General features: G+C 39.3%; 2 protein-coding genes across 2 annotated transcripts; both read left to right on the top strand.

The window, feature by feature from the left end:
• The first annotated feature begins 32 nt into the window (after positions 1-32).
• On the top strand, positions 33-3,528 carry buc (bucky ball). The gene is made up of 7 exons (XM_051867753.1): positions 33-157; positions 303-360; positions 635-790; positions 864-2,351; positions 2,428-2,526; positions 2,721-2,831; positions 2,912-3,528. Exons 2-7 carry the CDS (start codon positions 354-356, stop codon positions 2,941-2,943), a joined length of 1,893 nt encoding a protein of 630 aa, XP_051723713.1. The 5' UTR covers positions 33-157; positions 303-353; the 3' UTR covers positions 2,944-3,528.
• Positions 3,529-4,534: 1,006 nt separating this feature from the next.
• Positions 4,535-12,524, top strand: rnf152 (ring finger protein 152). The gene is made up of 3 exons (XM_051874783.1): positions 4,535-4,690; positions 10,037-10,144; positions 11,225-12,524. Exon 3 carries the CDS (start codon positions 11,349-11,351, stop codon positions 11,955-11,957), a length of 609 nt encoding a protein of 202 aa, XP_051730743.1. The 5' UTR covers positions 4,535-4,690; positions 10,037-10,144; positions 11,225-11,348; the 3' UTR covers positions 11,958-12,524.
• Positions 12,525-12,603: the final 79 nt, after the last annotated feature.

Here is a 12,603-nt window from a genome sequence, read left to right as displayed (position 1 = left end):
ATTGGGTACACCTGCTGGCTGCCATTTGATTGCATTAATGTGGATCTCTGGAAACAGGCATGAGATCTATAAATTTGTAGTGCAAAGCTTTAACGACAGAGTTAGTTGCTCTCGCTCTATACACATTTAAGTCCACTTTGTCACTTTCACATCTAAGGTTAGTCATTTTCTGTTGTCGTAATGTAAAACTAGGCTACGTTTGATAGTACTATTACTATAACATGCCTGTTTATTTTAAGATCACCTTACCCTTTTCTGATGTTTGTTTGGTCTAATCTATCAATGTTTTGCACGTTTTATAGTATTGCGGTGTTTTGTATCCTGTGCTGTCTTTCTTCGTCTCCTCACAAGAAATGGAAGGTAATATCCTCAGACTCCTGTCTTACCAAAGAAAGGTTTTTGACGGTGTGTGGGGACTTATCATCTGGTGTAAGGTGGTCTCCCCTCCTGTCCAGCTGATATTATCATTATTTATTGTACATTAAATCAATTAATGCAATCCCTAGAACTCAAACCCTTGATGTTGACAATGCTAGCTCATCTGAGCTACAGGAACACCGAAATTATCTATAGTATATCTGGCAAATACTTTTTGGTGGAATATTTTATCTATTTTTTTCGTTGTTGTCTTTAGGCATAAACAACACTTCACAATCAATGGGAGTTGGGCAACCTCACCATCCAGTAAACCACACCAGACCTTTTTTCTATGTTCAGCCACCATCTCAGCCTTATTTCATGTATCAATGGCCCATGAATCCATATGGCCACTATGGCTTTCCAGGGCCAGGTAAGTTTTGTTTGTTTATGAGGCATTGCTTATTGTTGAAGATTTCCACTTAGCTTTTTCTTTTTTCTTCTAGCTTTGAACTTTGGCCGTCCTTACATGGCCCCTTATCAGTTTATGCAGTATCCTGGGTATGTGATTCCACATGCACCCATGCAGCCAATCGATTACAGAAGAATCAACCCCCATTATCCTTCTGTTGCATCCTATGACTTGCGCGTCCGCCACCACGTTCAACACGCAGGGATGCACCGGGAGACTGCCTGTTCTGAGGTCCAAACAGATCCTAGTGATTCAGTCAACAAACTGATAGACAAAATTGAGAGTCTTAAGGCCTGTGAACAAGGTGGTGACAAGGGGCTTAACACTGTGGTCTCCTCTACCCCTGATGTAGTGCAGGGAGAGAAGTTGGCCTGTTTAAACGAAGACTCCAAGTTAGAGCTTGCCTCTCAGGAAGGCAAGGAAGAGCAGGTCAATCAGGTCACAAGGCCCACAACCTACAGCGACTCTGCGTATGATGCAGAGTCCAGCCAGGGAAGACTGGATGAATGCGTGTTGTCAGATGTGCTGCCCCTTGACAGTTCCTCTGTCCATGAGGAAGAGGATGCCAATGAGGAAGATGACCAACAGAGTGTTGCTGATATATGCTGCCAAAATGGGAAGTCTGCAGCCAGTGCAACTGGCAATGTGTTTTGTAGTGGTGTCAAAAGCACTGCAGATCCAACAGAGAGCCACGATTTTGAGCAGTTGCAGAATATAGCGTCGACTGATGCTACTGCAGTTATGGAACCTCTTATAAAGCTCTCAGAAGACTTTGACCTGCCGTATCAAATACTTCGCCTGCCCTGCAATAAGACGACAACTGGCCTCAGTCTTGAACGAGAGATTGACCCACTTGTTTACTTTGATTCTCCATCTACTCTGTTGCCGCCACAAAACTATCTCTCCTCAATTGGCAGCGCATATTCCTACAGCTACTACCCTCAGGTGACCCAAGAGCGCCAGAGCGTCTTGAGTCCATCCATAGATGAACTCTCCTCCAGAGATGAAATGTTCTCCACTGATGTGGAGGATCTTGATCTTGTTCCGGGACATGTCTATGTGGGCGGTGGCAGGCTGGCTGAAAGTGATGTGCCCATTCGTTCCCGTAAAGAGCTCTTGAGTATGGAGAAAACTTGCTCGGTCTGCCAGAAAACATGCATATGCTGTGGGTCAAGCTTGCAGGATGAGGTAGGAATGTGTAAGATGGCTGAACACGGCCATCTTGAGAGGAGTGAGGTGTCTGATCAAGATTGCGAGTATGACCTTGAAGGAGAAGTGCGGAGTAACTGCGAGTCTCCAAGAGTTTCCAAGAGGAAGTGTTGTAGTAGGCACGCACTACCCTCTTGTGGGCATCACTGTGCCAAACACCGACACAGGAAGCTGCTGTGTGAAGGCCAAGAGAGCTGTGATCTACGCGAGCAGGCTCGGGTGCATCCCAAAGGAGAGTGCTGTGAGGAGTATGGTGCTCTGGCTAAAGCAGATAAGAGAATTCAAAAGGGTGCCTTGTGCAGGCCTTGTAATGGTAAGGTGTTTGTTGTTTTTAAATTTAAATTCTAATGCCGTCACAAGGCGGTTGGCTCATCTAAAAATATCTTTAGAACGACGGCGAGAGGGTGTTGTGTCTGACCAAGAGAATTGGGCAAGTTGTGGTGCCAAACCAAGGTCTTGGAGGCAAGTTGGCGGAGCTCAAGATCAAGGTAGGATGTTTGTTTTTATATTGTGTAAAAATTTTCAAATGCTGTATATCCATACCTAGATATCTAAAGTCTTCTGAAGTTATTCACTGCAAGTGACCGTTTAAAAGACAAAAGCATAAAATATTATTATTATTATTATTATTATTATTATTATTATTATTAATTTTTTTTTTTTTTTTTTTAAACTTCTAAAGGGAGAACTCCTTTGAGAAGGCCGACTTGTAAGACAATCCACCAGCAAAGGCCAAGAAGTGAATATGATGACTATGATGAGACCGAATTTACCTACTGCCAGAGGGGCAGAGGTGAGTTTAGGGTTTTAAACGAGTTAAATTATTTCTTCTGAATCCTTGTTTTTATTCATGCAACATCTTTGTCCCATCAGGTGCTATGAAGAAAAGAGGCACACGATACTAAACCATTATGCACTGCTGTAGTACTTAATGTATTACCCTAAAATTGTGTAAAATGCACTTTCACTATGAATGTACACATGGACACTGTTCTTGACTGTATGTAACTGAAAAGTATGACAGTGATGTACACCTTGCTGCATTTCCAGTGCTCAAGTTAACTTTCTATTTTGGGTGCAATGCATTCATCTTAATATTACGCTGAGACTGCTCTCATTGGACCAGGCCTTGACCCATGCCTACAAGGCCTCTTTCTCATGTTCCTCGATCTGGGAGGTGTAGATCTTGTCTGGTAAGGGCTCTGAATTTCTGCATGATCAAGGTCTGGCCCACTGAGACGGTTTCAAAATATTTTGACACTGGAAATGCAGCCGGTTTAAGGGGTGATGCAAAAGGAAGAAAAAAAAAAAGAGAGAAGGGAGGATGAGAAATAAAGTGGACAATTCGGCAGTTTGGCCACTCTTAGTCCAGATGTGTCTTTTGTTTTTATTACTGTGACATTTTTATACATCGGTGTAATGTTGACATGCAAAACTCCATTTAGCTGTACAGTGTTATTGTGTCATTAAAGTCTTGGCATTGCACTTGACCGGTGTCTAGTAAGTGGGTTTTTTTTCCCCCGCCCCTTCCTCTTTAACCTTTCTTTTTAAAAAAAAAAAAAAAAAAAAAAAAACTTTCATTTCACTGGACTGTATTTGCCACTGTCCATGTGTTTCTAATTTGAGGGTCAGATCATTAGTCTGGACTAGTCATGATTCCAGCATCTATTAGTGGTGAACTTGGAAAAACTCAATTCTAATGCTAGTTTTTGCCATGGTCTACCTTTCCCCAAATACACAATAGTTTTTCCTGTGTGTGCACACGTGGGCTTGTGAGGTCCAAATTGTCCTCACTTTTCAAATTTCCTGTCTAATGTGATACTTGTTGAACTCTGACTAGTGAGGTGGACCTTACTAGTTTAAAAAGGCTTGTTAGATTAGTCAAATCATGTATAGCCTATATGATGGCTGCCCATATTTCTATTTACAGAAGGAACTGACATTGCCAATTACTATATTTACAAAAAAAGTACCATGTTTGCCCAAATGTCAGACTGCATTCTCCATTTGATTTTATATTTCAGTGTTGCAAGCGATACGTTTGTCACTTTGAATGACAGCTTTGACATTTAAATAGTCCATTTTGATGGCTTCCTCTAAATTTAATCTATCTTTGCCCAGAGGAGTGGTATAGAAATGGATAAACAACTTGTCATGCAACACTGTTTTTACTTCACTAACAGCATTGTTAGAATCTTAAGTAGCCTAGTTTAGTCCTTTCAAGATTTATATTAGTGCTATAAATCCATAAAGTGCTCATAAAGACATAAACTACGGAAACTTTTATATCGTTAATATTTGTTTAGTGTTTACTCAAATTGAGGATTATATGATTTAGAAGACTGTTTGTTTTACTTAGCGTGCAAGGCAAGTATGTATTTGTTTTGTAACAAATATAATCCACCTTAAAACGACTAAAATGAACAGACCTGTTCAGACTCGACCAACGATGGTGGCAATCAGATTAGCTGGCTTCCCTATTGGCTGTTCTCTTCGCAGACGTCGCTCGCTATTGGCTGCGCTGTGGGAGTAGCAGGGAGCTTTTACAGTATAGCCTTTGAAGAAGGCAGAGTGAAGTATGACAGATGAGACTGCTCTGCATGCGATGTTCACCGTTTGCATAAAAGAAGATGAAAGATCTCGATGTAGAAGGTGAGTTTTTCTTCCCTCCTTTCAATGAAACGGCTAAAACGACTTGGCTTTCCGATTTGTGCATTTGCATCAAATTTAATGCTAAGATTTTTTAAACTCTTAAACAGAGTTTACAGGAAAACAAAACATGTTTCGATCAGTCTGTTTTCCATTGCACTGATGCATATTTGCCGCGTTACGTTTTTTTATCTGCGGTATTATAAACTTCGCTAAATGTGTAACTTTATTAGAGCACACGTAATATGTCTGTTTAAAGCAAGTTCAACCTCTGTACCAAGGCACCAAGTTTTGTATTGTATTTTGTTGTATTGTGGATCAGTGTAGTACTGTAGAAACTTGCTCTTTTGCATTGCAGCAAGATTCTCGGGCAGCTTTCTGTCTCTGTTCCGGTTCAAGTCTTGTTTTGATTGTGTAGTGGCACGCCACAATGGCTGCGTGTCAAAACAAAGTGAGTTACCTACCAAGGCAGCATTTCTGGGTAGCGTAGGCGCGTTCGACTTTAAAAGCACATATGATGCCCGGAAATGTTATGTAGGCGCCTTACTAGGTTTTGAGAGACAACCAATGACAACAAGTCTAAATATGTCTGTCTTTGAAAACAGACATGCCCTGATAATGCCTGTACATGTCACACAGCCCAAAATATTTGGGTTATCCCTATAAAAACCCAACCTTTGTCTCACAGAGTCTGTTTTATGTCATTCAGCCTTAACAGAAATGTTGATATCAGATACTGTTTGACTTTACCATGTCCTTGGGACTGGATTAGTAAATTCCACTGATATTATCTTGCATTATCTCATCTCAGTGCATTGCTATCAGACACTGCTTGATCCACTCAGCATTCGAGAGGCCTTTTCTCTATAAATTTGGTTTCTTATTAACACGTTTGTGTACATGGTCGGCATTGTACTTTAATCACTGTGAGGGTTCTGTTAATTTGACACCCATTAAGACAGCATTTCAGTACAAAGTTAAATGCTTATCTGATTCTTGTCGCAAACACACCCTGATCAGTTGTGTTTCAGTACGAAAATAAACACTGTGTGACTTTGCTTCATAAATTACACAACGCCTTTTTTGCACAGGTTAATGTTAGAGGTGCAGAGTTGTATCACCAATATCCCACAGATGTTTCATGAGAAAAAAGGCATCAAAAAGTAAAGGCCAAGAGCATGCATGAATGGCTCCCCTCCCCACCTTCTCAAGTCAGCGCATTGTCCTTGAGAATGCCACACGGTCTCAGTTTTTAAGTGACATTTTTCATTTTTTGCTTTGCCCCCTTTCTGACAAATCCCCTGATTCAGCTGCATCCATCAGGTTGATGCTTCGCTGTAGCGTGCAGCTGACAGTTTGTTTTCTGCTTGTTTCATTGTCTTAGTTTTTGAGACGTCAGACCCTCAGTAAAGCTTCTACCATGGGGTTCTCATTTCTTTAAAGCTGAAATCAAAGGTTTCACATTTGATAGTATCACTTGAGGTGCATCTAGTGTATAAATTGCATTGTATTTCATTATGCACTTAATCCTCCTATTGTTTTAAATTAAAAGTAAAAAAAAACAACTAATATTTCCATGGCAGGTGAAAGCAAGTTTGTTCAGCATAAAATCAGAGATTAATGCGAGTACAAAAGTGATAACTCTGAGGAAATGTTCTCAAGGTTACACCTTCGCAAGTATTTCATATGATTTGGTAAATTTGCCCACAGGACGTTTAATAGATTGGCACATTTTCTCCCCTGTGTGTGCCATACCAGAATTGCTGAAGGAAATTATGCAATGTGAAATTGAGCTGGAGTGGTTTTCAAGGTAACTGAATTACTATGGAGCACATGAATTCTCCGTCACAGTAAGATGGATTTGTTTTATTTGCAATGGACATTTGTTTTCTGATTTGTAATGATACCAGTTGGATGAGCATGAAATAACCATGACTTCAAACGTCAAGCTGTTTTTGTTAAGCCTCTTAGATTTATTAGTAAATTAAAAGTAGTTGTGTCTGTAAGTCCCTAAATCTGTCTATGAGATTGCTGTAATGTGTTTTGACTGGAAATCCCAAAGAGAAAGGAAATATTTCCACTTCTCCATCACAAGATAATGTGCACCTAATAATGGATAAGCCCTCAGGGGTGTCCGTCCGTTCGTACCACAATAGCAGGCTTAATTGCATTATTAATTATTTTTCTCCTCAAGGGATGGAGTTGAATTATACTTATATGAGCAATTACTTGCATGGTGTAAACCTTTGAACTTGAAAGAGAAGAGCACAATGAGATAACTGTTTTGTTTTGTATGTCATGGTCACACGAGCACATAATTATGTTATTGCTGTAAGTGTAACAAAAGGAAGTCTGGAGTAAAGTGCTGGCAATGTGGATACAAGTCATTTAACTTTAACTTGGTCACTTGATAAGTGTCCGTTCTTTTCTCAGGTGATTGACATTTGTAGCACTGGCACACTTCATTTTCCCTTGAATATTCCTCCCTTAGTGACAAGCTCTGAGCCAAGCAATTAAAATGCATATTAGCTGTACAGTACCTGAAGGAAACAAATGCCCTCAAATCAATTTTAGATGAGGTTAGGAAATATTTTTATGCTCTGAATTGGTTAAGGTCAGAAGGAATCATGAGTGCCGGAGGGGTTTTGAACTCTCATTCACTGGTCAGCTTCATGCATGCTAATAGTCATGTGTCATGCAGGTTTCAGAAATTTTGCCTGTAGGCTTAACTAAACTAGGTCACATTTTGCTGTTGCTTGTAAGGGGAATTTTTTCATCCAGTGAAAATTTGTACTCTCATTGTGTGCACATAAACACTTGCTCTAAGTGGATTATGCTGCCCATTGAGTAGAACAACATTTTATGGCAATGAAACTACCCTGATTATAGGGTTATATTGATAACATAATCATAATAATAATGATAATAATGCATTTTATTTATATAGTGTCCTTCCAAACTTAAGGACATAAATTCCATGATATTATCACAAATATAAAACATTAAATAAAAGAAGTAGAAGAGGGATATAAAGCATAGAAAAAAGCAGAACAAAAGAGCACAAAAGACACAGATTAGCAGTCAGGGGAGGAGGAGTTCTAGATGTGTCATGTGAGGTCTGAAACCCCCTTATGTGACATGCATTTAGAAATGATTCATATTACACAGCTGCCTGTGATTGAGAGATGCACATGCGAAAATGAAATTTATGTCAGACGTATAAAAAAATTATCATAAAAATATATCCATTTGGTATATCCATTTCATGCATTTCAAATAATAAATATGCTAAATACATGTTGTAAATAGTGCAGATTAAAGAAAATATATTTTTTAAAGTGAATATATTCCAATGCCAAAATATATTACAAAATGCGAATGCAAAATGTTTTTTTTTTTTTTTTTTTATGTAATATGAAATATAAATGTATTTTGATAGAAAATATATGGCCAAAATACTAAACAGGAAACATACGTAACTAAAACCAAACATATTTATGTAAATATATTTCAACTTTTTTTTGTGAAGACATATTCTGTGGCCATATGTTATAGATCCTTTCTTCCCATTTAAAATCTAAAATTTTAAAATATTATTTAGGAGTTTAGTTTTACCTCTAATTTCTCCTTGTCTAGAGGACAACTTCAAAAGTGGCACATATTACCTGACTCTCCCTACTTCAAGAATAGATGAATTGTAAGACAGCTAAATAGATTGGTGCAGGCATAACGTATTTTTGTTGGCCAAAACCCGGAAACAAGTTAGCATTTTAGCACTTCCAGTTCCACCATCCGGAAGTCAAAGGGTTTTTTGAATAGGTTTTTGGTTAAATGCTTGAAATAAGGTCTGTGGTGATCACAGGCTCAAGATATTTACACGTTTTAATCTATGATATAAAGTACATCAGTAGTACTTGTGATTTTTTTTTTTTTTTTTTTTTAAGTTTTACTGGTCCCACTTTATATTAAGTGGCCTTAACTACTATGTACTTACATCAAAAAATAAGTACAATGTACTTATTGGGTTCATATTGAATTGCAAAACACTTTTGCTGCTATTGAGGTGGGATATGGGTAAGGTTAGGGAAAGCTTTGGTGGTATGGGTAGGTTTAAGGGTAGGGGTAAGGTGTAAGGGATGGGTCAACAGTGTAATTATAAATGTAATTACAGAAATTAATTACAGATGTAATTACATGCAGGTGTTTTTAAAATATAAGTACAATGTAAAAACATGTATGTACACAATAAGTGCATTGTATCAAATGATTAATTTAAATGTAAGTACATAGTAGTTAAGGCCACTTAATATAAAGTGGGACCGTTTTACTTGTCTTGTAAAAGGCGATTGCTAACAGGTGGTAAATTGGGACTACAGAGGTTGTCGGGGACATTAAACATCATCAGCCGAAGAGATAAACTCATCTACTCACTAGTCACAGCCTCGTTTTGTTTATATAACCGTGCTCTTTGCAGACTATTATAACTCGAAATTTCAGGGAAAATGTTCGAAAGAGTTGTCGGAAGCTTAGTGATGGTGACAAGTAATGCGACCTACGTTTAGCTTTTGACTTCTGCCAAATGCGTTTATGCTTCAAAATTCATAAAAGTTGTTTATTTGTTAAGATTATCATGATGAAAAAATTGTGTAAGAATCATAAGCTTTTGTTAGTTACAGATCTTATTTTCTACAATAATCTAAAAGCCAGTTGAAAAATCCTATTGGAACCTGGGTGATGCTAGTCTCGCGTAGCCAGACCTTCAGAATGACGGCAGAAGGTCTGGACTCTATCGCAGCTTTCATTGGCCAAGGACCGCCCAAGAGGACGTTTGACTGACATGTAACGCAACCAATCACAGGTCGTTTTGTTCCGCGTCATGTTTAGGGGTGTGAAAATGTAAAGTCGATGTCCCTACAATAACAGACCGGCGTGCAGCTAATAAATTATTCATTCAAGAACGTTGTGCAAGTTTACTGCAACAATGGAGCCGCGAACTTCACGTACATTTGAAAATCCAGCATTTAGTTGATCCTGGTAAGTGCTCATTGCCACAGTTGTAAACACGATGGCGTTCTTCTTCCACGAGGGGGTTTGGCGTCATGGCATTTTCCAGGCGGACCGTTACCATTTCCCAGACATCCTGTAGAATTCAACCAACCAGATGACAACTTCGAAAATCCTGAATTGTATCCAGATAAGTGTGCCATATGAATCAGATGTTCACGTTCACGTTGGCCGTGACGTCTGAGGCTGAGACTAGGGTGAAGCTAACTTCCGAGTTGGCCTACAAAAATACGTCATCACTGCACCCTTCTATAACACTGTCATGTATTTTCCTTTGTTTTACAGAGTTATTTCATCATTAGATGGGGAAGGATATTCCTTTGGACTGCCTTTATTTCCAGCTGTGCTCACTGACTGATTTGAACCCCTGGTTGGATCTGCGCTAAACTCATGGTAAGAATCACTCCATGAAGCAGTCAAGTCATTTTTGCATAATCATATAATTAACCAATTAAGCTGTTATACATATTGTTAGGGCTGGACGATTATGGCCTAAAATCAAAACCTCGATTAATTGAACATTTTACCTTGATTGCGATTAATGAACGATTATTTTGTTTCTGTTTTTTTTTTTTTTTTTTTTGCCCTCATAGTTCACTGGCAAGGTTTGTACTGTAAATATGATTGAATATTAAAGGTGGGATATTTTTTCCTATTGAAAGAGTGACTGACATAACAGCTCACTTTCAGCAGTTATTTTATCTATGGTTCGTAACATTTCTTACAGATTTCTGCTCGTTGTAAATCAGATAAAGATATATTAGCACAGTACCAGTACGTAATGAGATCTTCACGTGATGTGCAGCTACTGTTTGTATGATTGTTCGTGCCACAATTCAGTTGCGCGAGCGCGGTAGCTCGATATAATACACATCCGATCGTCTACAGTCGCTTGAATGTCCAAACTGGCAAACCTTAAAACACATACTGACAAAGTTTAGTGAAGACGCAAGGCTCACCGCTCGCGCGCCATTGCTATGTGTTGACTCGGCGTTCACCTCCGTGTTGCTTTCATGCCACTGACTGGATGGGGCAGAGTCAGGTGGCTACACGCGCGGTAGTATGTTTTTAAGGGGGAAGTATTAACAGGATTAAAAAACCGAAATAACCGACATGGGAAAATTACGTCGGTTAGAGGTTCTGAATTTCGGTTTCGATTACTTTCCGATTAATCGTCCAGCCCTACATATTGTTATATATGCTTTTAGTTCACATACATAATTTAGCCTCAGCATTCTTCACGATCCGTGTCTAAGCTCAGGGTGACTGTGGACAGTCCTAATCCCTGCTGATTTGTTTACTTATCCAGGACATCTACATCTAAGTCAAACCTGACAAGTGTTTAGATCCAGCTCACAGCTAGCGCATAATAAATTACCCACTCTGCCTGCTTGTGTATGTGCTAAAAGTGTTCCCTTGGATTAAATTCTTGACAGTCTGTTTTAATGCATCGTCCTCGTCTCGCTTCCACAGGCAGAGCCAGACGTGGATTAAAGCACTGACGGCCTGATCAACACCGAGTGGTTGACGAAGAAGTGCATTGGTGATACAAATCGGCAAAGATACTGTCATTGAAGCAACTAAGTAGATTTGTTGTATGTGCAACAGCCACGTTTTATTGTCAATGGAGACCTTGTCCCAGAGCTCCAGGCTTGAGTGCCAAATCTGTTTCAACTACTTCAGCCAACGACGCCGTCCCAAACTCCTGGACTGCCAACATACCTGCTGCTCCGTATGTCTGAGCCAGATGAGGCTCAGCCAGAGAGAGATCCGCTGTCCTTGGTGTCGCTACGTGACACAGATCCCCAGCGGGCTTTCGGTCTCATATCTTCCCGATGACCCGGAAGTACTCTCCATTATCAGTCTTTCTCATTCCTCTGAACACACCCCTATCTTTATACATTTACCTAACAATGGTTGCTACCTGCTGCCTGTCCCTATGGACGCAGATGGGGCGCTGCTGCCTGGACAACCGGCATGCCGGTTTGGCCCTAAAAGTGTTGGGGTGGTAAACGTCTCTGATGGGCAGAGCCTTGTGTTGGGAGATGACATGGGTGAGGAGGGGATGGAAGAGGTAAAGACCACAGCATGGACGGGGGTTTGCACTGTGCTACTTGTGGCGTTCATTTTGATTTTTTTGCTGGGTATCGTGTTGCATAACATGTCCTGTGTGTCCAAACGCTTCACTATTATTTCCTGTGGATGAGATGGATAGAACATAAGAATTTAAATGGACCAACCAATGTGAAATCTCTTATGTGATTTCAAAAACGATTGTGATCATATACTGTAGATGAGCGAAAAAAGGACATGAAAGAACTCAAGGGCAAAATCTATGCAGTCTATGGTATTTCAATGTTTATGAAAGCCCTGATTCATTCGTTCTTGGGGAATTTGTTCAATTAATGTGCAGAAATGTCATAAAAGAATCTAGCAGTGTTGACTTCATGTATTTGCATGTTTTGTATGTACCTGAGGGAAATTAACTTGGTCTCTAATACTAAACTAGAGTTGTGCGTTATTGACAGTATGTAGGGTTGTGCAATTTGTAGAGATTGTGCAACACTAAATTGTAGAAATGAAATAACATGCATAATATGTTATATGTTAATAATGTAGCTGCACTGCCTTTGAATAATGTTCATTGCTGTATATGTATCAAAGATGTTTCAATTTAAGCAGTTTCTTTAAAATACCACAATGGTAACAAACTATTACATTTTTTTACTTGTGGGTTTTGAATTTGCCTTTGATTAAATGAGTGAAAACATCAGTCTCTGATCAATTTGGTTATTAATCAGAACATATATTGTGTGTTATTTATGTCATTATGATAACCATTTGACACTGCT

The sequence above is a fragment of the Ctenopharyngodon idella genome, chromosome 2 (genome assembly GCF_019924925.1).
Source record: "Ctenopharyngodon idella isolate HZGC_01 chromosome 2, HZGC01, whole genome shotgun sequence".
NCBI lineage: Eukaryota > Metazoa > Chordata > Actinopteri > Cypriniformes > Xenocyprididae > Ctenopharyngodon > Ctenopharyngodon idella.
The sequence above is the reverse complement of the archived record's forward strand: the minus strand, read 5'-3'. Positions and strand labels throughout refer to the sequence as shown.